This window comes from Xiphias gladius, chromosome 18 (assembly GCF_016859285.1).
Source record: "Xiphias gladius isolate SHS-SW01 ecotype Sanya breed wild chromosome 18, ASM1685928v1, whole genome shotgun sequence".
NCBI lineage: Eukaryota > Metazoa > Chordata > Actinopteri > Istiophoriformes > Xiphiidae > Xiphias > Xiphias gladius.
Window position 1 is genome coordinate 24,817,014 of NC_053417.1, and position 25,488 is coordinate 24,842,501.

General features: G+C 43.6%; 1 protein-coding gene across 5 annotated transcripts in view; it reads right to left on the bottom strand.

Annotated features, from left to right (window-relative positions):
* The window catches only part of hspg2 (heparan sulfate proteoglycan 2), a 91,999-nt gene that overhangs the window by 43,956 nt on the left and 22,555 nt on the right, over window positions 1-25,488 (bottom strand). For all 5 annotated transcript variants that reach the window (XM_040151913.1, XM_040151914.1, XM_040151911.1 and 2 more), the window contains exons 2-20: window positions 19,412-19,541; window positions 19,048-19,107; window positions 7,838-7,947; window positions 7,583-7,641; window positions 7,110-7,282; window positions 5,585-5,710; window positions 5,226-5,429; window positions 5,029-5,148; window positions 4,736-4,867; window positions 4,191-4,335; window positions 3,365-3,522; window positions 3,098-3,238; window positions 2,809-2,972; window positions 2,545-2,724; window positions 2,053-2,249; window positions 1,411-1,558; window positions 725-852; window positions 379-465; window positions 56-114 (exon numbers count right to left, since the gene is read on the bottom strand). In XM_040151913.1, the coding sequence (XP_040007847.1) occupies window positions 56-114; window positions 379-465; window positions 725-852; window positions 1,411-1,558; window positions 2,053-2,249; window positions 2,545-2,724; window positions 2,809-2,972; window positions 3,098-3,238; window positions 3,365-3,522; window positions 4,191-4,335; window positions 4,736-4,867; window positions 5,029-5,148; window positions 5,226-5,429; window positions 5,585-5,710; window positions 7,110-7,282; window positions 7,583-7,641; window positions 7,838-7,947; window positions 19,048-19,107; window positions 19,412-19,541 (2,521 nt within the window). The remainder of the gene's footprint in view (window positions 1-55; window positions 115-378; window positions 466-724; window positions 853-1,410; window positions 1,559-2,052; window positions 2,250-2,544; window positions 2,725-2,808; window positions 2,973-3,097; window positions 3,239-3,364; window positions 3,523-4,190; window positions 4,336-4,735; window positions 4,868-5,028; window positions 5,149-5,225; window positions 5,430-5,584; window positions 5,711-7,109; window positions 7,283-7,582; window positions 7,642-7,837; window positions 7,948-19,047; window positions 19,108-19,411; window positions 19,542-25,488) is intronic.

The window sequence follows — 25,488 nt, forward strand, 5'->3', positions numbered from 1 at the left end:
GCCTGGAACTGGAGAATTTCAAAAATGTCAGTGCAGTTGTTGAACGTATACTCACGGTTAGGAACACATTTTCCATTAGGCAGAAGGGGGTTACCCTGATAACCAGGAGCACATCTGAAAAAATACGAAATTGAGATATGATTGACTTGTTTACCACAAGGATCAGTTATAGCTTGTTTTGCTTGTTACAATCAATCCTCATTAGTCAAAACCATTTTCCAGGTTAAGCTGTGTTATTAATATTAATCATAATCATATTATGACATCAATTATCACCACTGGTGACTAAAGATTGATGCTATTTCATATAAACCATATCACCACCATCTCCAAACTATTTAAACCACAATCTAAAGTTAATGAGATCAGTTTCCTCACTTTTCACAGCGTCTTCCTGTGTAGCCGGGCCTGCAGGCATCACACGTTGGCTGTTGGTCAACGTCAAGAAAGCAGGTGTCAGAGAACCTACAAAGCCAAAACGAAAGAGCTGCAGATTAAAATTTACAGCAGCTGGTTAATGGGTAGCATGAATGAATAAACCAGTGCTCAAATATCTGAATGAATTCAGCTTTGGAAAAGTAACTGCAGGGCAAATAAGCTCTATACCCAATGACGCCTTGTGGATGGTATGCGTGGGTTTGCTGCTGTGTTTGAACTGTAAATGCCTTTCTATGTGTGTGTGCGTGTGTGTGTGTGAGAGATCTGGGTGGGTTTGTGACCTTACCGGCGTAAAGTCTCAGAGTATGGGCAGGGGCAGGGCTTGCAGTCATCGGGGCGACCTCGGCTTGGGTCACCAAAGTAGCTGGGGCGACACTTGTCACACTGAGGGCCCTCTGTGTTGTGCTGGCAGCTCTGTGTTTGGGAGAACACACTGCTCATTCTCTTACATGGACGCCCCCCATAGTGGAAAATTAATAGTTGACATTTTGGGTAAAAAAAAAACAAAAAAAAACCTCATATGCTAGTTAGATAGAAGTTAGATTAAAAGATCTACAACTCTTTTGAATATGAAGCTAGAACCAGGGCTCGATTATCTTAACTTGGCATTAAGACCGGAAGCTGGGGGAAGACAGCTAGCCTGGCTCTGAAATGAAAATTACCAGCACCTTTACATTCAACAAATTAACACATTATATCTCGTTTAATCTGTACATAAGCGGAAATGTAAAAACAAGTTTATTATGAACTAAGCTAATCGCTAGCTGGCTCTAGCTTCATATTTAGCATTCAGACATAGTGGAGTTGTATTGATCTTCTCCATTAGCAAAGAAAGCGGATTAGCTTATTTCCTTTACGCCAAAAAAAGTAATTTTTTATATTTTACATTTAAGAGGTGAGGCGTGCTTTATCTGTGAATTCCAATTTATCATGTGTGATCGACCGCCATTCCTGCCCATAAGGAGCTATTACCAGACAGTGTCCGCTGATGGGATCGCAGGCGCTGGCATGTCCATTACAGTTACAACCGGCGCAGGTGCCGAGATAGGAGCCACCAGGGACACGCTCGAAACTGGAGGAACACATCTCACAGGACAGGCCTGAATATCCAGGAGGACATCTGGGAGCGACAAATCAAGCAGATGGTTTCGATACAAACTATGACGGATCAAATTAGAACACCACAACTTGCAAAACTTTCTTAATGATTTCAATATAGAAAAAAAAACAAAAAAAAAACCCCACAGCTGACTGAACCAAAATACTTACTAAAAAATTACAAAATACTAAAAACAAAAAACACACACATAGAAAGTGAGACGGAAATGACACACAAGGGTCACAAAGGACACAAAGGTCCTTGGCCGGAATTGAACCAGGGACATTCAGTTTTTCCCTCAAAATACATTTTTGTAATTATTTCTCAAACAAAACCTTCAAAGGCAGTCACCGTCTATATGAATGCTCCTCACTCTAAATATGCGCAGAGTGGACACGTCCCAACAGGTTGCCAGGATTGTAGACCGCTGTCTGACATCTTGTAAGGAGCTCCCATTTCAATTAACCTCACAGCATCAAGCTGGATTCTTTGCTTCCCGGGTTTCTTTTTCTCACCTGCACTCTTCGACATCCTTAGCATGACCCAGAATGCTGAACTCCACGGTGGTGGTATCCATGACGATGTCACTGAGTGCCACGCTGACCATGTGGTTGTTGTAGATGGTGCGGATGCTGATGCTCTCCAGGTTGGCCAGCGTCATCATCAGCTCTTCCCGGCTCACAGAGCGGCCATTGGAGTGCTGCCATTGGTCCTAAAACAATAACAATTAGGTTTACTGACATATGTACGTATTTGTGAGGGAATGTAAAGCTCTTGTATGATTTTTAATTCCGCCATCATTATTCGTAAGCAAAATTTGGTCAGAATTTTGTTATTGTGAAACTTGGTGTTAAATGTGTATTTTTATTTTTTTATTTTTTTCATCTTTGACAACCTTTTTGTATTATTTTGACAAAAGCATATGTCATCAAGCGAAATTTACCACAGGATTGTGCACAGTCCCCGCTTGTTTTTGCCAGAGCAACTTTTCTTATCCCAAAACCTACTTCAGTGAATTTGATTTCCTTCTGGTTGACCGTTCGGGACGAGGTTGCGCTGCGTCTGCGGTACACAAGCCTGCGTCCATTTCCAACCAGTATCACATCTGGCTTCTCCACAGGCTCAGACATACCGCGGGCCAATGTGTACCGCACCTTGTACTTCAGGTACCCTCCATAGGAGTCGATCTAAAAACAGATGGAATGATTTTCATACGCGTGTGTGGTCATAACTCAAGCAAAATAAAGCCTGCGAAGAATCGTGCTCTTCACCTTGTTGCCCAGAAACTGGCGAGGCAAAGTCCAGAAGGAGTCGAGGTTCAGGAAACGGCGTGATATGTCGACGAGCTGGAACTCCTCCATTTCAGGGTTAATGAGGAGCTGAGTGGAGGAGAGAGGAGGAGTGGCCGGCCTGGATGGGTAAGTGACATTCACTCCTGGAAGCAATGATAAAATATTCACTCAGGCTGCTTTATACTTGTATTCATGGTCAACATGTTATGACTATGTATTAGCTCTCTTAGCTCTCTATCGTTTTCATAAGCATCAATAGTGTCAGTGCCTTTGAAGTCTTCCTCCTCATTGAAACGCAGGCTGATGTGGTTGCGGTAGCGGCCGGTGCTCTTGCAGTTCTTGGTGATTCCAGCACAGAAGCAGGACACACAGCGGCCGTCCACACTGAAGTGACCATCAGGACAGTTGCCTGGGGAGAACAAAATGAGACGGAGGAAAATATTTGATTTATATTTCCGATCAAAACTCATTCATTCAGTTTGTTGTTGAAACTGTTTCTGGTGGAGAACATACGGTAAAAGTGAAGTGTCAGTACCTGGGTTGGGATTTGATATGAGAGTTAGCACTCCGTCGGGGATACCAAACATCAGGCCTTTAGCGTTGATGGCCTCGCAGGAGTAGGCCCCCTGATCTGCCTCCTTTACGTTATGAATGGTGAGGGTGCCGCGGCCGTTCTCGCTGGTCATGGAGATCCTGGGAACACAGAAACGCAGCACGGATGGTCGTTTTTACAGTAAGAAACTCAGTGGGGAGTCTGTGTCAACCATGCCATGGACCATAATAGGAAACGTACTCTTTCTCACTCTCATTGTAACATGCTGAAGGAATACTGTTACACAAAAATCTGTAAAAGTTCGACTGTAATTGCCGAACCGCACACACACAGCAGGCTACAGGCAGAGCGAACATTCTGGAGCAGGAACGTTTGGAGTTGGAGTACACGACAAATATCTTGGTCATTAATATGACAGTTGAGTTACCATTTTGACAGTGATCTAGGAAGGCTCTTGACAGTTATACTGTGGTTTCAAAGAGCACTCATCAAACGTCAGGTGAAAAGACAAAAATAATTTCATGGTCAATTCTCAAATCTTCAGGGTCTGAGGCAGATCGTCCGCGGAAGACTGTCTTTCACCAGATGCAGATGTTTTGTTCAGCTCGCCCAAACAGTGCAGCATATGTTTTTTCTGAAAGTAGCGTCAACAAAATCAGTTCCGTAGATATTTAAAATCTTTGGACAGGATGCAGCTATGCTATGCACTTCTGTGCTGTCATGATGAGCTGGTTTACTAAATTAGTTTTAATTACGGTGCCGTTGATTAAAAAAATCAGAGCGGTGGAGAATTTCTAATCAAACCGACCTGTTGCTGACAGGAATGTGTCCCCAGTTGAGTCTCCAGGTGATGATGGGTGTTGGCACTCCGACCGCCTCACAGGTGAATGTCACTGTCGCCCCCCGTGCTGCCTTAATGGACTCTTCCGGTGGGCTTGTCACGGTGGGAGGGGCTGTGAAGTGTCAAGAAGATGACAACCGTTTAAGCCACATATTTAATGCACATGTAAAAAAAACTGAGGCTGGCATGTGACTGGAATTTGGCGATCCAGTGAAGCTCATAAATGCCTGAAAGTCAGAGGAAAATACAATTCTCTGCCTATGGACGGACAATTCCCTTTGAGTTCTGAGGTATGGATGGCAAAAAAAAGCTCTGTGCTCTGAGCCTGGCTCACAGCAATTTAGTCCCAGCGTACACAAAGGTACTCAGAGGGCGACAAAGAAGCAAAGAGGCCTCAAAGAAGCAAAGAGTGACATTCAAAAAGTGAGACAGAAAAGAGTGAAATGTGCACAAGAGAAAAAGAAAGATTGTAAGAGCAGAGAGGTGTAGACAGCTGTTGGTGTGAGACTTACTGCAGCCATACTCATCAGAGCGGTCAGGGCAGTCTGGCTCTTCATCACACTGGTAACTAGCTGGGATACAGGTGCGATCACTCAGGCATTCAAACTGCTCAGGAGCACACCTGTCACCAGGACCCTTGGTGGCTATAGTTATGAACAAATGGAGATTTAAAGCAACTTTTAATCACTCGTAAACAGAAGGGTCAGATCAATTTAATGTCAGAAATCTCTCAATTTAATGTCAGAAAGCGAGCGAGTGCATTTCGTGAAATGTTCAAAACGTTCTAAAAGACCCTGAGACTTACGGCATTCTCTTTCATCTGAGTTATCTTCACAGTCATTGTCTCCATCACAACGCCAAAGCTTGAGAGCACAACGGCCATTTTTACACTTGAACTCATTTGGTTCGCAGGGAGATGGAGTACCTGGGAGAAGATAGAGGATGGTTAGAGCAGATGTTGTTGTCTGCGCGCTTGCACGTGCATAAGGCTGTCGTACTTACCGCATCTTAACTCGTCGCTTCCGTCCGCGCAGTCCCTCTCTCCGTCACAAATGTAGTCTCGAGGGATACACTCTCCGCTCTGGCACGTGGCTTGATCCGCTCCACAGGGCCGGATCGGGCTGGGCGTCCGTTGGGGCTTCTTATAGGTGGTGATGGTTTTGGTGGGAGGGGTGGTGAAGACTGGAGGGACTGGCAGTTTTAGATCTAAAACAAACCTCTGATTAAACTCAGCAAATGTAAAAAGTGGATACTTAAGAGATGTTACCGTAAGGGAACACATCACACGTCATCCAGCCAGTATTCCATGCTACAGCCGACCTTGTTAGAACCTGCCAGGCAGTCAAGCTAAAGCCACTCACCACAGTTGGTCTCATCACTCATGTCTCTGCAGTCTGGTCTGTTGTCACACAGGTATTCCATCAGGATACATGTCCCATCACCACACCTGTGCTCATCTGGCATGCAGGGTCTGATGCTGGGGGTTACTAAGAGAGATGCAGAGGGGAAGGGAGGAGGACGGGGGGGGGTTGGAGGATCAAAGACGTGCGAGCGAAGACTACAGCACAGCCAATACACTACACTAATGTCAAATCACAGCACACATAAAACATGAGGAGAAAAACAACAGCATCCTGGGCCCCATCAGCCATCCCATTACTACAGGAAGTTAAAGTCAGGCATGTTGTAAAGACTGTCATTAGACGAGTGCTTTGAGATATTTAGCAAGATTTTATAGGATATTATAACTTTTTTGTAAATTTTTGTTTTTCATAAAATTTTCTGTTGGGCGTAAAATCCACACTGTGCTTAAACTAATGTAATCTGACAGGTAAATTGATAGACACACAGACTAGCCTAGACAAACTAGATGCACATATTGAAAACTAGACAGGCTAGACAGATACACATACTAGGCTAGACTAAACCGGATGGCCAAAAAACTAGACTAACTAACCCACAGACAGACTACAGACTAGACAGAGAGAGAAGAGAGGAGACACACTACATACTAGACAAGACTAGATAGAGGGACTGATTAGCCTAGACAGACTAGACTTGATAGGACACAGAGACTCGACAATACAGACTAGACACAAAAGACTAGAGTAGCTTCCGAGACTTGACGGACACACAAACTAGAGAAAAAAACAGAAGACACAGATAGAAAGACCCAGCTTTTCAGACTAGAGACTAGACAGACACACACACTATATACAGAGTAGGTGAGTCAAGACAGGATAGATAGACAGGCTAGACAGATACACAGACACAGACAGACAGGACAGACAGACAGGAACCTAAATATATTGAAGATAGATTCACCATTATGCTCTATCAGTTACCATGCCTGCGTAAAAGAGTTGGAGGAATTTGTATAAACCAAAAGCTGGTTTACATTGCAGCGAACAGCAGCGTTCCTAATCACACTCATGCCATGCAAAAGGACCGTCTTATTCCCTGAGGACTACTGGACTTTACGGACCACACTCAGAAGTCTATTTTGCACTGGTGCTTCCATGCAAAACATTCATCAGACCACATGACCATTGCTTGTACATAAAGTAAAGGTCATTGTAAAATTTCAACTCCACAAGGAGGGAAATGCTCGACTGTTCTTTTTAAAGGCACTGCAGTCATCCTGCAGTTTCTACAGTACAGTCGGCTCAGTCACCATGCAGCAGGAATGGCAGAATACAAACTTGGCACTGCTATAGGCTCCACCGGGGGCAAAGGTTGAGCTAGAAACCAGAGGGAAATGTTAAGGCCACTGCCTACTGCCCTCGGAGACCTAAATTTGCTGTAAACACACAGCAAACTCTCGGGAAACGGAGGCAGTCACTTCATGGCTGTGTTAAGCGGCGTTCCTCTTTGTTGAGGTCTTACCTTCCCCAAGCCGTCTGAACTGAAAGCCCGAGACTGATGTGACGTAGGAAGCGATGGCTCCCTCCTTCACCACGTTGTACAGCACGCTGCGGATCTGTTCGTCGTTGCTGTTGTAGTCTGAACCCACGTCCAACTCCACAAATACGTCCACGCCATCTTCTCTTATCATCTTTCTGCAAAGAGCGAGAGAGGCCTGGTGAGGCTAGGGACTGTGTGGCGTGCACTGCAGAGGGTTAAACGGGAGAGCTCTTTAGAGATAAAGTTTCTCTTTGGATGTCTGTTAGAGGAATTACTACTCGCTGCTGATAAATCACTGACCGAGGCAGGCCTACAGAGATGGCCTTGTGCAGTTTGGAGAAAGAGAAAGAAATATCACCTGGCCATAGTAAGACACCCAGGCAGCAGCAGCACACAGCTGCAGGGTATCTACTTTGGATGTCGTAAAGTGTGATTTAAAGGATTTATGTTCTTACTTAATGAGGACCACGCTGACTGTCTGGACACCTGGAATCCTGTTGTACTCCGACTCCAGCTGTGGAAGGAAAACTAGACTCGATTTAGTTGAAATAAACAAGCCTGGTCTTTATTTTCAGACAAAGGGTTACACACATACTTAAATCAGCAAAGTCATAAATTACATGCCTGAACCTTATAAGGTAGCCTTGGCTTAGAGTACATGACCGATATTTGCTAAGAGTTTATCCTAAGAGGAGGGGGGGGGGGCGTACCGTGTCCACCACTGCTTCAGAGATCTCATTAAAGGCTGGAGAGAAGATGTCCTCGAGCTCCGGGCTGTAGACCAGGGAGTCAGTGAAGTTGACGAGAGCTCTGTAATAAACTAGAAACACGGGGAGGGGAGGAGAATCTGTCAACTAAACCACTCAGAAACAGACCACAGGCTCAGCGTTAATATCCATCTGTTGCAGAGATACTATAAGCCAGATTCAAGTTGCTAAGTCTATTAAAGATGATGTGATGTGGCACACTGTTTGGGAATGATTTCCCTTCGGAAAGCCTGTGGTTAAGTGTTTCAGAACGTGAAAAACTGAGAAGCATGACTGTGGCTTAAATGAGAGCCACATACAAATTACGGTGTCTATTTCCATATCTCAATTGTATCTCAATTGTGGCTCGGTCTGTACTAAAACCGACAACTGCGGCGCTGCACCTCACGTAGGCCCTTACAAGAGGCACCCGCTGACACAAGCACTCAAATATAACCATGAAATTACATCAACGCACGTCTTTAGCAGCAGACAGCTACCGATAGAGCTCCTTTGTTGTGAAGCGAGAACTGAGTCTGAAACCTAATCAATGCACACATTCGAATACACAGTATGTGGGTATCAGGCAAAACAGCAGGGCCACAAGTTTGTACCAGACCTCCTGACTGAATGCCGATGATATCAGAAAATTGGAAGGTAAGTGGGAGTTTGAGTCAGCTTCACTGCCGTGCAAGCGGCTGCAGAGGAAGAAGAAGAAAATCCTCTGTGGTGGAAAGGGAAAGGGGCCTCAACATTCCCTCCACATTTACCAAGTCAAATACATCAGGTGGGCTGGCAGGCGAGCAGCGGAGGGGGCAGGAGAGGAGATTTTATCAATGGCCTACAGAGAGGCTGTGTTAGCTGACTGGGCATTAAACATATAGGTCAACTGGTTAAACATGGATTCTTCCGAATTCAGACGCGCATCGTACAGAAGCTGCCATTAGTTCCCGTTGTTTTAACTTGCTGGGCGTGCCAGGTGAAACTGGGTAATCCCGTCAGCATGGTCTTATTTTTTCAGGTAACTGATTTACTTTCAAAACCTTGCAAGCAGCCGGTTGCTATTGCATCTACAGTGTCCACTAAAGCGTCCTTGAGGGAGGCACTGAATCTTGAAAATTGCCACACTGCGGCTGACCCTGCCCTCTACTCACTCTGAAGAAACGTAGCGAGGGGAAAAAATTCAATTAAAAAAAAATTCAATTTCTCTTTGCAAAGGGAGAAAAGAATTCTCTCCCTTCTTTTCTAGCTCTCATATTACCCTGCATACAAAAAACTCCCCCCATCTGCTACATAAGTGGGTTACAGCAGACCATAAAGAGGTTTTCTATGCAATGTATCGTGATCATGTAGTGATTAATTTAAATGCATTGGCAAATAAGAAGAGACACAAGCACCACTGTGGTTCGTAGAATTAGAGCATTAAAAAAAAAAAAAAATTAATGGATGATTAACACATTAATAGTGCTACTAACACTTTATATGGGGCACATCCTTTGTATTTTAGATTCCACATCTCATAAAGTTGCCATTTTAAAGGATCAGCTGTTTCTCAAGTTTTGAACATTATGATTTCGCATTCCAACCTTTCATAGAGCTTTGCCAACAAAAAAACAAAAAAAAGATTAATTCAACTGCAGTGATTAATTTTTCCATACCACTTTTGAAACATTGACACTGTTGTCGAATTCTATATATAACCAGCTGTATGAAACCTCCCAACGAGTAACTCGTTATCGACAAAAATGTCAGCCATATTATTATAATTCTTATGTCGAAGGCTTAGCCCAGGAAACTTAAAATAGCCCAGGCCCGCAGGGTGCCCCGTTCTCACACTCCTGCCAACACTTTGTTAGAAGGCGCCTGCCACCCTCTGATTTTTGGACTGGTAGTGTGGGTTTAGGGAGGAAGTCAATATTTGTGCTGTTCCTTGCAGTGAGATGCTACTTGCCATGCCAAAAGCAAAGAGTCATGTTCTAAGTGGTTTTCTGCTAAGCCTCTAGTTACAAACATTGCATTCGATATGCAAAACAATAAATCTGCACGCACGCACGCACACACGCACACACGCACGCACACACACACACACCATGCAGATTCCATACAAACACTCTTGGTGTATAATGTGTATACTCTTTCCCTGCTCCATGGATTATTACTTATCACTAAACATGTGGACACTGACAACATACATTTATCATGCAGACCAGGGGCTTTTTAATTAAAAGTTAAAGATTTTGTGTCTCACACTCACTCAGGCTGTGTGTTCACTGTGTTAAAGGCCTGTGGGGAACTTTGCTCCCTTATGCTCCACTGCCTGAGCTGTGGCTGGTAAACAGCTGTTCTCTCTCAACACTGTTAAATCCTCTTTTCTTACACACAACATTGGCACTACAAGACATCCCATTCCTGGTGAGGAAAAGACTCATTTGCGACAAAGTAAACTGAGCACTGCCTATGAAAACACACGGTGGGGAGAACATGTTACAACAGAACTGCGGGCATTAGCACGGCGTGGAAAGGTTCCTGAGTGCTAGCTTTGCGGGCTGCTACTCTCGGACAAATAGGACTAATTGTTAGGCCTGAATGCGGAACCAAAAGACAGGCAACATCAAAGTTACTCATCAAAGCGCCTCATTTGACCCGCATATAATCTAATCACTTGAGTGGGTACTCGCCGCCAGGTCAACAGCAGCTTGTAGCCCCAACTCTCTCTGAGCTTGCCGCTTCGACGTTACAAACTGGCGAGTCTGGGACTGCCGCTGCCTGAGATCCTTTGATTAGAGAGCGGGGTTGTGCCCTGCTGCTAACGAGCGGCTCTTTTACTCCAAGACCCATTCTGGTATACATCGCTTAGTGTTTCCGGCGTTGGGGGGGCTCCCTTGACAAGCACTGCTACCATTAAGGATGATGAAACTGCTGGAGTGCAGACATGATGGGCGGGATGAAAAAAATAGGAGTCTGGAAAAATAGCATTCCACACTCTTAATTCACAAACTTTTAGCTATTAAAGCTGTTCAGTGGAACTGTGACGGCTTTGTGCAATGGGCCCCCTCTGAACACATAGAGGCCTATGCAGAAGACAAAGACTTGATTGAGCAGTGAGCCCTGCCTGGCATTTAAAGCCCAGGCGCGTTGGGCCTGACCTTCAGCCCCCAAGGCAGCACCCACGGCACCGGCCCAGCACCACCCGAGCCATTGAGAGAGGGAGTGACGCAAAGCTGGAATCTGTAAGAACAAGGCCCAAACCACACTGCACCAACGACCCAATCACAAATCTTTGATAATACATGTTTTTTCCCTTCCATGGCCTCTTCTTCTTTCTTTCTCTTGTCTCCGTCTCTTTCTTAATTTTTGTGTCTCCCTCAGTGTAATATATTCGTATGCCAGCTGCCTGCTACTTAACCCTTTTGCTGGTGGCCAGCCAAACAACTCTGTCTCCAAGTCCACTCATTGCCCTCTGGGGAACTCTCGGGAATAACTTCTGGCTTCACTATTAAGCTAGCCCCATTTTGCTCTCCCACAGCTTGCAATATAAGCATAGACAACCATCCCTGTGTATAAAAAAAAAAAGGCCATCACTCGAGCGTGATGGACCCTATTACTCAATGGAACAACTCCATCATTTTCCACTGGCATCGGAAAATGGTGGGAAACACCTGCAAGACCCTTGGAAAAACAGACTCGTAGGAATCAATCACTGCATACCCAAGATGAGTCTTCCTTGGAATGTTATCTGAGAGTGTGTTTGGAAATGGGACTGCATAACTGAGCGGAGCAGGTGAAAGAAGAGTGTGCCAATGACGAGAGAGGAGGGAAACCACAGCATTAAAAAGAAAGAAGTGCTCGAGGACTTACTGTAGTCTGGTTCGACTGGGCTCTGTATGTTCCTCATATATGAAGAATCCAACCAGTGTGCTATGGCAAGCAATGAGGGGCAAGGAGCAAAGCGCAAGAGACAGGGGGAAGAGACGTGACGCAGAGGTCGACGGGGGCACAAACAGGGGCCAGAGGTCAAGAGTCAAACAAGAAAAGCGACACAAGGACCAGGGAGGAGGATCAAGTTAGCCAGGCAGGTGCAGAGAGGTTAAAGTTTCAGGAAAGTTAGAAAGGTGATGATTGGAAGCAAGGAGAGAAAATAGAAAGTGACAGTCAGAAAGTGAATTGCAAAAAGAGCTGTCTTAACAGAAAACAGGAAATCAGGAAGAGTCACACAAAATCAAGTGAAAGGAACTTAATAAAACAGGCAAGATAACAGCAAGAAATGAAAATAAAGTTGTCTTCACAATTTTATGAGAAGCTACAAAGGTCAGTATCAATTTAACATTATCAACAGTCCCACTAATCATTACCGTCCACATGGTGTGAATAGTCATGCTTAATGGGACAAAGGCTGGGATTCTATTATTTTGTTTTTTTTGACTAATGAGTTCAACAAGTGTCTGTTTGGAAACACACAAGGAAGTCTGCTTGCATGACAGCATTAAGGAGAAAAGGTCAGAGGTTGTCACTTTAGAGACGACTGCTCTCTGGCCCAAAAGAACAAAGAGGATATCCTACAAACCAAACACACGCTTCCACACACTGCTCTTCACATCTCTGCCGTCAGACACACACATCCACCCCGGGCGACGCAGGGAGGAGACGCTTCCTGTTTTCCGTCCTAAATGGAAAGAACTGAGCAGCATAATGTCAGTTTTTTTTTTTTTTTTTTAACCAAAAGTTAAGCCCTCTGCACTGGCACCAGCAACAATGACCATGTTCTGTTTTGTGGTGACTCATTCATTCTTCCAACGCTTTAGATGCAGTAGCACCACGGGGCATGCTCTGAAATGTCAACTGAGGAGGCCTCTTGTTTGCTGTGAAACATAGGTGGGTTTTAAGAAAGGGACCCTTGTGCAAAGGTTGAGTACGAGACATATTTTCTAGTATGTCTTCACTGTCTTCCAAAAAAAGGGACTATGTTACCTGGTGAATTAATAAACATTTTTAAAAAATGTTTACATTTTACATTGGACCCGTACTGACGAGAAAGATTTTCCTGCTCTGATCCAGATACTGTACGAGTCCACTCCATAAAATTCGAAAGACAGCGGTAAACAACAGCTCCTTCATAATCAAGTGAATGTGATGGATCCAGCTGTTTAACAGCTGCACGTACAAAAAAAACATATGGCTTCTGGTACACCATTACTGTAGGGGTGGCATGTCTTTCAGAGGAGAGTAGATTTAGAAAAAGTTGGTGTATTTGCTTTTAGATTGAGATACAGTCCGGTGAAGAGCAGATAAATGAGGAATACTGCAGACTGGGCAAAAGTGTCTGTAAAACAATTTAAAGTCATCAAAGTCCAGCCAGGAAACAGCTGACAGAAAAGTTCCCCCGCCCAAACCATCTGAGGTCTCCCTCAAGAAGAGTGACCCAGACTAATTAAAGCTAATGAAGCATCCGCTACTTCAAAGCCTGCAGATATGTTGTGATCCTTGTCGGAGTCAGAATGGGAGCGAGAGCCAGAGAGAAGGGGGTAACAGCTTTGTTGTTACTCTCCACTCTTTTATGTGCAGATTGGCCCATGATCACTGACTGAAACAAAGCAATCACTGCAGAACAGCATGAACAGGACAGGAAAAAACACAAGAGAAAATAAATGACAGAAACAAACGTAATAAGTCAAGCTCGGTGATGCATTCAGACTCAGAATATACTATACATGTACTGCATTCTCCAACAGAAAGAAAAAAACTGCTAAGAGCTTGACAAATCCCAGGAGAGGTGTTATGTGATATGGATACTCTCTAGTGCTCAACCAGGAAGACGCTGATCAACCATGGAGCTTTATCCAAATAAACTCTCAGATCTGGGAAAACTACAGGACAACTGAATCCCCGGCCAATAACTACAATTTCTATTTCAGGGTTTGTTTTGTAACACAACAAACCATTTTCTTAGCTCCAGCATAAGGTATTCTCCCCCTGTTGGAACATGGATTATCATGAAGGTCATCAAAATAAACAGACACATCAGTTACAAGCCTGTCCTTGTCACTGCTGTGAGGAAAAAGAGATCACTCAAACAGACACACAAGCCCTCTTTCTACAAAACCCACAATATCTCTTTCCTAAAGAGGAGCGGCACAAGCCGGTTCTCCAAGGCGACACATTTGTTATTGGTACAACAGAGTGCAGCATCATGGGGTTAGGAGCAGTAATAAGGCTCGAGTCAGTGACTAAGACCATTCAGCAGTAGTCTTTCAGAACAATGCCCACCCTGAGTGCATTGTACACAGTCACACTGACGATTAAGTGTTTGTGAATGGCGGGTACAGGCTTTCATCAATGACTTAAACCAAACATGTCCTTCAAGATTGCAGCGCCCATGTTTTTCTCTGCTGTGTTACCACTGCCTGGTCTACAAATGGGAGTAAGCCATCTGATTACAGTGTGAGGCGAGTTTCTCCTGCGCTCTTGTGCCAGTGTGTGACCACCTTGGAGGCCCCCAGTGGTGCAGCAACAAAGACCTCACCAAAATAACTGCAGCTGCCAGCATTCGTCCCTCTCAGCAACGACTCGAGACGCTCCCTGTATCTGACACACAGGGACACACACACACACACACACACACACACAGTGGCAGTGCCACTGAGACAACTCCCCATGAAAAAGGCAGAAACACTGAGTGGGTGGCCTTGCCGAAGCCTGTCCACTGCCCGGGCCAAACTGACAGACGGGGTACATTACCCTGATGTATTGTCCACTTACGCTGCAACATCTGTTCTCCTCTAGAGATGGCGGAAGAATCTGAGCCCGGACTGTGTTTTTTCAGCAAGTACCACCTAGCAATTGATTCGATTAGAAGTAAAACCAGCTGAGACTACACAAGAATGCGGCGACCTGTCTGTGAGTCCGCGTGGATCAAGGACAGTCTGACCCTCAGGTATAAGTAAAACGCCCCTGGAGAATTAAGCCCAGAACACATCTCATTGCTGTCACTGCTTGACTAAACTGAGAAACTCTAAGGTACATGTTTAATCTCAAATCAACTTAGACATCAACACAGTACTGAATGAATCAATGATGGTTTGTGGCACTAAAAGCTAAATTACACTTTATTTGACTTTAGGAAATACAGTAAGTAGTCTTTTCTCTACTACACATGATCACAATTTAAACATTTAGTCTAGTTCAGGCTCTGACCAAATGTGCAATGTTTAATGTTTAATGATTTCTGTTGAATGAAAAATGTAAAACAAGCTAGAGTAGTTTAGAGCAGCGGTTCTCAAACTTTTCTAAACCATGATGCCCCTTCAAAGGAATTTTCTTTGATAAAGCTCCTTAAAGTGGTTATAACCGATGATATTTTACAATAACAAAGGATCAAATGACAATGTAAAAAAACAGTGTTATAGTGTGAAAGGAGTCGCTCGTAGTGATGAACCTGCAAAGAATACCCTTGGATTTTACGGAGCTCACTGTTTTTGCTGTTTCTCACTGCTCTCGTGGTGTCGCTTTCAGCCCCACATGCCAAAACACAACTCTAAATGAATGCTAATGTTGCAGGTTTGAATGTCACGAAGATATTCACTTGTTAGGCCATTTTACAGATGATAAATAAACTTGTCACTCATCCCTGGTGGACAAACTACAGGTTGGTGATGTTGTTTCAAAAAAATCTTTGGCATCTTTTTGTCGTCTATCAGCAGACATATATACCAATACGACATATCTCTTCTATGAGAGAGTATCGGCTAAATATATCGGCCTGGTCAAATAATCGGTCAGGGCATTAGTCTATAAATACGAATTCTCCAGCTTTTCATCCAAAATAAGCACTGGGAAGAACTTAACCCCAGCAGCCCCTCACCAATCAGCATCACCATTACTACATTGACATGGTAAGCTTTGTTTCTTTTGCTTCTAAACACAGTGGCCAATACCCTTGCTGCACTGGGAATTTCTGTAATGGAGCCAGTGTAACACGGAAAGGCTCTCACAGATGAGATAAACTAGATTTTGTCTCCCAGAAATCTCTTAGGGCTCTGAGTGTGGAGGTCAAAATAAGAGGTTAAGAGGAAAAGGGATGCAACCTCCATATCTACAGAGAAGATTGCAAACTATTATTAGGGGGGGGGGGTAAAGAACAATGGACAAAAGAAGTTCAAAATAGCGTGATCTCGACAACACTTTAGACTCCAGATGTTTGTTGTTTTATTTTGCCCCACATCATCAATATCTGAGGCTGAGACAGAGGGAAATGGGAATTCCTTAAACTTCAGTAAATAGTAACACAACAGGATACAAGACATAATGGAGGCAACGGTGGCACCTACGTCTACCACTGTATAAGAGTTGACGGGGGAAGGAAGGCAGAAGCTCGGGTGAATGGGCTGGACAGTTAACAGGACTGAGACACTCAGCAAAGTATTCAGCATTCAGCACAGGAAACCAAATTTCCTTCCCATCTCTATCACGCTCAGATCTATATATGGAAATAGCCTGCCTCCTCTAATCATAGCACCATGATCACACTGGGAAGAATGCAAATGTCTAGACACCTTTGAGATAAGACAATATATTAAAGAAAGAACTGCATAATCTCAGCCTCCTGTTTAATTGCCACATTAAAGCAACATTGACCTTTATGTGGTTACAAAAGCCGGGGGTTTTATGGAAACAGAGGCAATAAACTAAAGTAATAGGGAAGGTTTGTAGGCTCATGTCACACCACAAAATGTGAGCACATTAACAAAAAATATTTTCCTGTCCTGTGCTGTCAACACAGCACAATCAGGCTTCCTGTTCTGTGACTTTTACACTACTTTTTGCACATTTTTATCTGCCAAACTGACCCTGACCCGAAGGATAACAGGTTAAAATCTCCTCTGGCTCCTTTAAGCGCCCAGATTCGGCGAGGCCTCACCGCAGTGCTATTTCTGTGAGCGGGGCACATGCTATATGCCTCAGCTCTGATGTCAGCTCACAATGCTGCCACCCAAACAATTACTCTGCCATGATGTAATCAGCCGCACTAACCTGTCAAGTGCCAGCGTCTGGCACCAAAGACAAACCAAGAAGCAGCAGCTACCAGGCCTTTGTCTTTAATAAGGAGGGAAAAGATCTGTTCTCTTAGGTTATCAACATTTAACTGCTTCGGTGAATTAATTTCTTTGCAGGGGGTACGTATAATAATATAAATGCTGAGACAAGCCAAAAAATTAACTCTATAGAATTAGGACTATGTTGAGCATGATTTTAACTTATGAGCTGGATTTTTAGTTGTGCATTAACGCGTTATGGCATAGCCACAGCAGTTGTGTGTGAAGGCTCAGTAGCCATGCTGCGCTTGCTCGAAAAATGTAACTACACGTCGGGACTATGACGACTTTGGGCTCTCCGAGATGTAAAGTTGACAGTCGTGAGAGAAACAAAGTAACATCTGTGGTCGTCGATCTAAAATGGTGGTTCCTAGATTGCACTGTGAGACATGTCCATCGACGGCCGACTTGGAGCTTCGGCGACCCAAGAAAGCCTTCGGCAAAATCCACGCCGTGTCAGGAATTTAGGGCCGGAATCCTCACAACCTGAATGCTGCTACGACCGACGTCTACAAACCAACTAATCAGAGAACAACATGACATGACACAGAACACACTGGCCGGTGCAACATGGTGTACATGCCATTTTTGAATGATGTTTAAAGCCATGATTCACCACGTAAACACTGTACAACCTGACAGGCCTCAGACTGACATTGTACAGTCTGACACGGATTCTGACCAAGACTTTACGAGACACAGCACTCAATGCTGTCTACTGAGGTGAATGGCAGAATAAAATAAACCCGGACGTAAGGCAAGTTCTGTGTGTATCCCACGGTCACTCGTATGACAAAGTAAACGAAACAAAGACACTGTGGGGAATATAATGAAAGCATATTACAGTGCTATCACATAGGATGCATGCATTAAGTGTTGCAGTGGTGCCATAAAATCTAATTCTGAACTCTAAATCGAAACCTAGGCCGTTGGTATCTACGATGGGACTCCTGTTAAAGGACGGGTTCCCATTTCTTCAAGCTTGTCATAAAATAATGCTCACACAATAGGAAGGGTTCTCTTTGTGACCTGTACGGGGAATGGTCACAGTAACCAAAAACTCTTCCAGTGTACATATACATCATTCACCCACAACATTAAAACCGGTAACTAGTTTTAATGTTGTGGCTGATCGGTGTGTGTGTGTGTGTGTGTGTCAATACTGTTTTAGGAGACTTCAAAAAATGTGAACCTATCCATTGCATAAATCCAGCCATAGTTGAGTACCAGAATCGTTCCGTCCAAGTGAAGTATTTCCAGTTGTTATTCTTAAGGCATCCTTTGTGGCTAAGGCCAGGTAGCACGCCGTTACACAGTATTCCGTGAAAAAGTCAATTGATAGAAACTCTTTTGTTTTTGGAGGTCTGCAATGAAGAGGACTCTAGAGATGGCAAAAACCAGAACAATGCCCCAAGTACAGAAGCGTAACAAGCAGCAGCAAACCACTGGCGTGATTAAAGAGTGAGACCCATCCTCCATAGTTTAAGATGTAATTTGCATTCCGCTGCAACGGTACAATTTGATATAGTGGGGTCCCTGCATATAAATACTTTTCAAGTCCACATAAAAATAAGGGGGGCTGGAAAAAGTGCAGTTGTGACTGGAATGCAAAACAGAGGTGCTCTGCTGCAGCTTTTATTGTTCTTTGTGCTTTCATGTATCTCATAGTGCTGTCACCTCTGCCATTGGTTAAGAGGATGAAAGAGGAGAGGAGATGTTTATGTCTCAAACACAAAGCCGAATCCCGGTGTTATGACCAGACTCTGGCAAGTTGGCGAGGAGCGAGAAGAGGGTGTAGCAGGATGTGAAGGCATCATCATTCAGGCACACAGACAGACATCACGCACAAATGCATGCACACACACATGCACATGTGCACACACACACACACACACACACACACACACACACACACACACACACACACACACACACACACACACACACACACACACACACACACTGCTGCATGCGGCAACTTGAGTCACAGATGGGGGAGCTTCAGGGGGCTGAATGATCTTCCACACATAAATAAAAATCTGTCACAGAGAATTGTTAGATTCACTTGATTTTCTGGTCCCTTACTTGTGCTCTCACTGACTGGAGGCCACGGTGTGCTTCCATCATCCTCTCCACTGGGCAGATCTTTGCGGAGAGAAACAGAAGTATAGATATTTGGTCAGTCTGCAGTTTCGAGGACAGGGAAACACATGCTTTTTTTCACAAGTAGAACATAAAATCTGCAGGAGAGATAAATTCCCCTTGAAAAGCGTAAATCCTGCAAGTTAGTGTGCATGCGGATGAAATTGTCATAATGCGCAACATTCCCTTGTTGTCAGTTTTGGGATGCGTTAACAATCTAAGGAATGATGCGTGAAAAATGTAACTCGCATGAATTGAGGGCAGCTGCTGCTGTGGTTCGTAGTCATACATCCTCTGTCAAGCCCACCTCCTGAAGCTTCATCAGCAGCAAAGTCCTCATCGTCATCCAGCAAGCTCCGAGACACCTGGACGTCTTTCTCCGCCTCCAAGTCTTCTGGCAGAGGGACCTCTCCCCACACCTTGGAGGCCTGAGTCACCTGCAGCAAACACAGAGGAGATTTATGGGGTTGAAGTCTCTGCAGAGAAAGGATACACCCAGTGCTTTACATAGACCCTGGAAGGGTGGAGGGAAAACACAAGCTGAGACGGGAAATGGGGCATTGTGATGTGTTTACTTTGACCATTTATTATCTATTAGAAGGCTTCTCAAGATTTCGCATTCAGGGCTCAAAGTTTTTTCAAAGCAAAAATGTCCAAAGAAATCCTTACTGTTTGCTGTTATGTGGATTTCTAATCTAAACGGTGGAAGCTGGCAACAGGTATTCACAGCTGATTGCAATGGCCCACATATGAATACACACATGCAAACACACACACACAAACACACACTGAACAAATCCCTGAAATCCAGGGAAAGCTGCTGACGCTCAGACCTGAATGACTTAAGTATACTTTAAACTCTGTCCCCCCTGGGTAAAAAACCATATCGAGCATACCACGACTAGTTCTTTATGACCAGCTCCTCACTCGGAAATCAGGAAGGATTTTATCACGGAAGCATTATCTCACCTCCAGCAGCAGTAAAAACACCTCAAATAAATGCAACACCTCAAAGGGCAGGTTGCTTCGGAATCAGACTGTGATTTTCATGTCATCCAGCATGTTATATGGATGGAACAATTGAAGGGGGGGGGGCTGAAGGATGGGAGTGAAACGGAAAATGCGGCGCGCGGCCCCAGGCTATAGTAAGGGCCCTACACAGCGAATAAGCACTGTTAAGACGGGGAATCACACCTTGATACTTTTTTGGTTACGACCAAAATGTGTTGAAAACTGTCAAGTTCTGTGATCTGGCATTGGATGCTGACTCAGATTCTTACTTTTCTTAAATTGTTTATTGGTTTGGCAGTTTCTGAACTAAATCAATATTTAAGACTGTTTTAGTTAGGAAATGTTCTTGTACTGCAGCTTCTGTTTAGACATACCTACCAACATTGCCATTTCTAGAGCAATGTCCCAGGTGTGGGGCTAAAAAATAGTTTTTTTGTGTCTATTCTGTTTTGGTGTAGGATCCAAAAATGAGGTATCGTACTGGCATTGTTGTCAAGAAAAATTAAACAGTGCCCAAAACAACACAGCACACATCAGACTGTATTACATCACATTGTTTTCCACATTTCTTTTCAACTAAAGAAAGCTAGCCTTATTGTGGCGCAATGATGTACTAATGTCCTCCAGGATTATACAGGCGTAGATCTATCGCAACGTTCTCTAACGGCAATGCTTGACAAAACTACTTGAAGTCACATAAATAAAAAGACAGATCTGCCTTCTCTCACAGTACACCTGATAGACGCATGCACACTCTGAATGAGGAGTCACAAAGCGTAGTCAGACACTCTCATATCTGATCATCTTGATAAAGTTCACTGTGCCAGCCCGTGGAGCACAGTGTGGGTTTATTATCTCTGCTCTCAACATCTCAGCATCCAGACTGCCCAAACTCGAGCTATAAGTTTAGTTACGACTCTGGCAGGATGCCACCCCTGGCATTTCCAGTTGGCATGGCCCGCCAGTTCCTATTTCCACCGAACTCTGTCATGGTAGTTTTCCCATTTAAATGGCTCCCGCTAATAAATAACTCGATCTATCCCCCCAAATCCTCTCTCCCCTGACTGAACACCCTTACAACAACAATCCCGGGCCACTTTCAAAAGCAAACTGCTGACTAACCAGATTCTTTTCAGTTGTGCCGACCAGCCAACCATTGGTGTGATCATCTCCTGCTTCCCACTCCCTTGGGATGAGGTATCATCTGGCCACGCTGGATGCCATCTGGACAAAAACCTCCACAAACCTACAGAGTAGCCTTTGATGGATGAGTCCATATTTGCCCCTGATCTTAAAGCTAACATGTTAAGCTACACTTGTTTGAGAATGTCAATCTGGCCTCCTCTTAGGGAGAGTTGGGAACTACGTATGAATTTGCTTTCTCACTATGCTACTGCGTTCTAGTTCAAAAAGCTAGTGCGACCTTTACTCTTAGTCTAGGAGTTGAGACATGTCTGTTGTGTTAAAATTATCTCTCCCTCGAGATAAAGGTCTTGACCGACTCTTGTAATTCCTTGAACTCCACCCTACCCGGAGGACACCAGCCTCAGAAACACTTTACACTCTAGTAACTTGTTGCAATTTCCAGCGGGGCATATGAACCAGATATTTGCTGGAAAAAACCATCCATGCACATACATATAAGCATCGTACACACATCAACGCAGACACACACGGGCCCACACATTCCAGCGAAAAGGAATTCCACTGTTTACTTATGAATTACTCTTCCCACAATGCACAGTGTTTGCCCTGCAAGACAAGGTAGAGTGGCTCTAGAAAAAGGGAACAACAGAATCCATTGATAATGAGAGACAGGTGACACTTCACAAAAGCCTGAGTATTGGCCTCAAGTTTGCCCAGCTGTTGTTTGGAGGGACCAAGGGAAATAACGGCATTTTGGTCCATGAACAATTGACAATAGGCAATACAACAGAAGCAGGACATTCTGGAAAAAGGCTGGGTGGACTCAAAAAATTGAGCCAAGATCCCTTCAAGGCGCTTCTTCTGTCGGCTGTTTTCGAGCCTTGCAGCTGGAGACCTGCTCTCAACTCCATTTCCAACTAAATGCTGGCTTCTCAGCATGTACATTTTCACTGGCCATTAACAGCCAATTAGATTTTCATGCTTCTTTTGTTTCCGGAAAATGGATTACAAACTGATTACAGCCATTCAAAGCCTCCCAGTTCTCCAAAGCTTTTATTTGTAAGACCACAATAACAAATGTCTCATACATTTTTTTCTGTTATCTGAAGTTAAATGTTTTATCGTGGGACTTTGTATCTTAACTTTGATACTGAGATAATGCTGTGGTGGCTAGTGAGGCATTCACTTTTCCACATTCACCACTCCTACTGTACTTTAATGCTCCTTAAATGGTACTTCATCAGTACCTACTGTATGCTGAGTTCCTGTACATTGATAAGAAATGCACAAAATTATAGGTGGCAATTTGAGAACAAGAACAATACATGAACCAAGTAAATACATAGACTGGTAAATACATGTTTCAGACCACGATACAGAAGAAACTTTTGCACCACTCAGTTTGTTAGAAGAGCATATCCTCTACCAAGCTGCTCACAATCTGAATGAATAGTAAAATGGTCAATGGAGCTTTGACTATTCATGAGTTATTGCATGTTTTAGCCTGTTGACAACCACGAATATTTAGAATGACGCCCTACCTTTCAGAATGCCAATAGTTTCCATTCATTTCTGTATGATCTGAAATTTGTTATAGATTTGCAACCAAAATTGGTGAACATGGTTTGGTGAACAGTTTGGAGAACTGTTCCTTGGTGGTGCATTTATTTTAAAAGGTAAAGCTGGTTATATTTGATGTTTGCGTTATTGTCAATAAATCCCATGTGATAGTTTGTCTCTCAAAACTTTACACTTATCTCAGCCTGTCTGTGTGAGCCACGAATACATGGTTGAATTTTTTTTTTTTAAATTTAAAAAAAAGGGGGGAAAAAAGCCTAAATAATTTCCTAAAACAGCTGGGTAAGGTAATTTTTAGCAAACATTACTCAAGCAAGTGGAAACTGAATGGAATAAAAGAGATCTTTATCTTCCACCATCTTACAAAACAAAGATAGAGAAGCAGTCAGCGCTAACAAACATAGAGACAAGGTTACAGTACTCATTAAAAACTGTTCAAGGCTGTGGCTTAAATCTCTATCTGTCACTTTGCAGAGAAAAAATACTGATGGCACTTTAGACTGAAAATGCTTTTTAAATGACACATTTAGTTGCCAAAGGAACTCAATAGCGCCTCCTGAAGCTCAAAGGCTCGAATTGGCTGAATAGAGGGTGGGAGACATCTGCTACAGGATACTCCTTGCTTTCTTCCTTGGCCTTTTCCGTACAGAGTTGAATAAGGGACATCTGAGGTTCGGCAACTATTCGGCTGGCCATTAGGACAATCCCGGAGAAATTATTCTTCAATCTACAATTTAGCTTAGGATACCAGCCGAGGAGACGAAAAGTTAAAACAACTCTCATCAAGAGTTCTGTACGCTAATTGTAAAATTTGCTGACTAACACTACGGCTGCTGATTCTCCTGAGAAAAGATAGAGCTGCTGTGAGCATACTCTGTGTTTTCAGGGAAGCTGGCCCGGAAATCAAGAGCTGTACCAAAACATTTAAAGCTTTCCAGAGTTTCTACATGCTGGCCATCAAGTGAAACTAGCTCTGTTTGTAAGCCTTGTTTTGTCCAGAAAATCGATTAATTTGTCTTTGCCACATTGATCTTCAGCTGGCTAATGCCGGCACCATGTTCAAAGAGACTTAGTGTGGTCCAGATAGGCAGCCTCACATAATGGATCTGTTTCCTTTAGAGGGCCGACTAGGACCATGTCATCATCATACTTAAGCAGTCTAAAATATTGTTCATTCATCATAAATTCATAGCACATTGGAAAGAACACAACGTTGTGCACAGTCTGTGCTCACAGTGAAGCACGTCTGACACGTTTCCCACTGACACAGACCCTCTGTGAGCGGAAGGAAAGAAAATCTCTAATCCAGAGAACTAACCCACTATTGATGTCGAGATCAATAAGCCTTTTTAAGGGAATGTGAGTCTTCATTGACTTGAAAGCTGAACTAAAATTCAAGATGCATGAGCTGTTTTGTGACTGTATTAAGCAGAGTCAGCACAGCATCGTCAGTGCCCCTGTCGACCTTATAGGCAAACTGGAGTGGGTCTACCATTCTGGCCATGTTTATCGGAATGAAGGAACATGTCTCTCAGTTCAGTCTTATGTGTTTTTGGGCAACAATGGAGCTCTATGATACAGTGGAATAAGCTACACTTGTTAGAGGAGCCTACGGGTTTTTGGTTTTTTTCATGGGATTTGTTGATGATAACAAAAATACAGAATATCTCCAGACTTATCCTTTAAGCTCCGACCTCAGAAATTTTAGATTCAGCTACTGAATAGCATTAGCAAGCAACTCTGTTAGGAAATCAAACCCAGAAGACAAGTAATAAGAATGCATGGGCTTTGTGAGGGATATATGCAGGATGCAGTGTGTTTGGTAGTTTCTTGCTATTCTACTGTCAACTTTTTTGATGAGTCTCGAATGTTAAGAGTTTCCCATAATGCACCAACAAAGAAAACTTTTCAAAATGAGCTTTTCCAAATGGGTGTTTTTTGCAACTACATTACCACATGAATGATTCAGTAACTTTGACAAAACATAAAAATAACCGCAAGTCTACTGTGATGGATTACCTGATGTGAGTAAAGCATGTTACTGTTCATGAAACCAAGTGAATTGCCAGCATTTTTGCAGATGATGCATTAAAACAACCAAAATCAATGGTAAGGTCCTTCAAACACAAATGCCAATGGTCATTCAAAGCACTGACTTTTGGGAGCACATGCAAACATACGCCCACACTCTCATGCACACATGCACAAACAGACACACACTATCACACACCCACACTCCGGCATTCCCATCCTGGTTACATCTCTGTGACATCCAAAACCTGTCAGAGGCAGCGTGAGAAGAATTCTGCAGGGGGACTCGATTCGCCCACTCTGCTAATAAACCCACAGATGCAGCTGCAGGACAAGCCGTGAGAAACATTTTAAAGGCTTAACCAATGCGATACACAAACTAAGAAACTCGTAAAAATCAATTGATTCAAACAGCAAGTTGTGACCTTTCATATAAGCATTGGGCCGGAACTCACAGAAAACCTTCACAGGATGAACTCCCAACCTTCTGGACCTTCCATCCCTCCTCTCTCTTTTTACTCTCCCTCTTTAAGACTAACAATATCTGCTTAGACTTGAAGTAGCAACATGTACTAAACGGGAATGGAATGTAAACTGCAGAGAGAATAAAGTGGATGA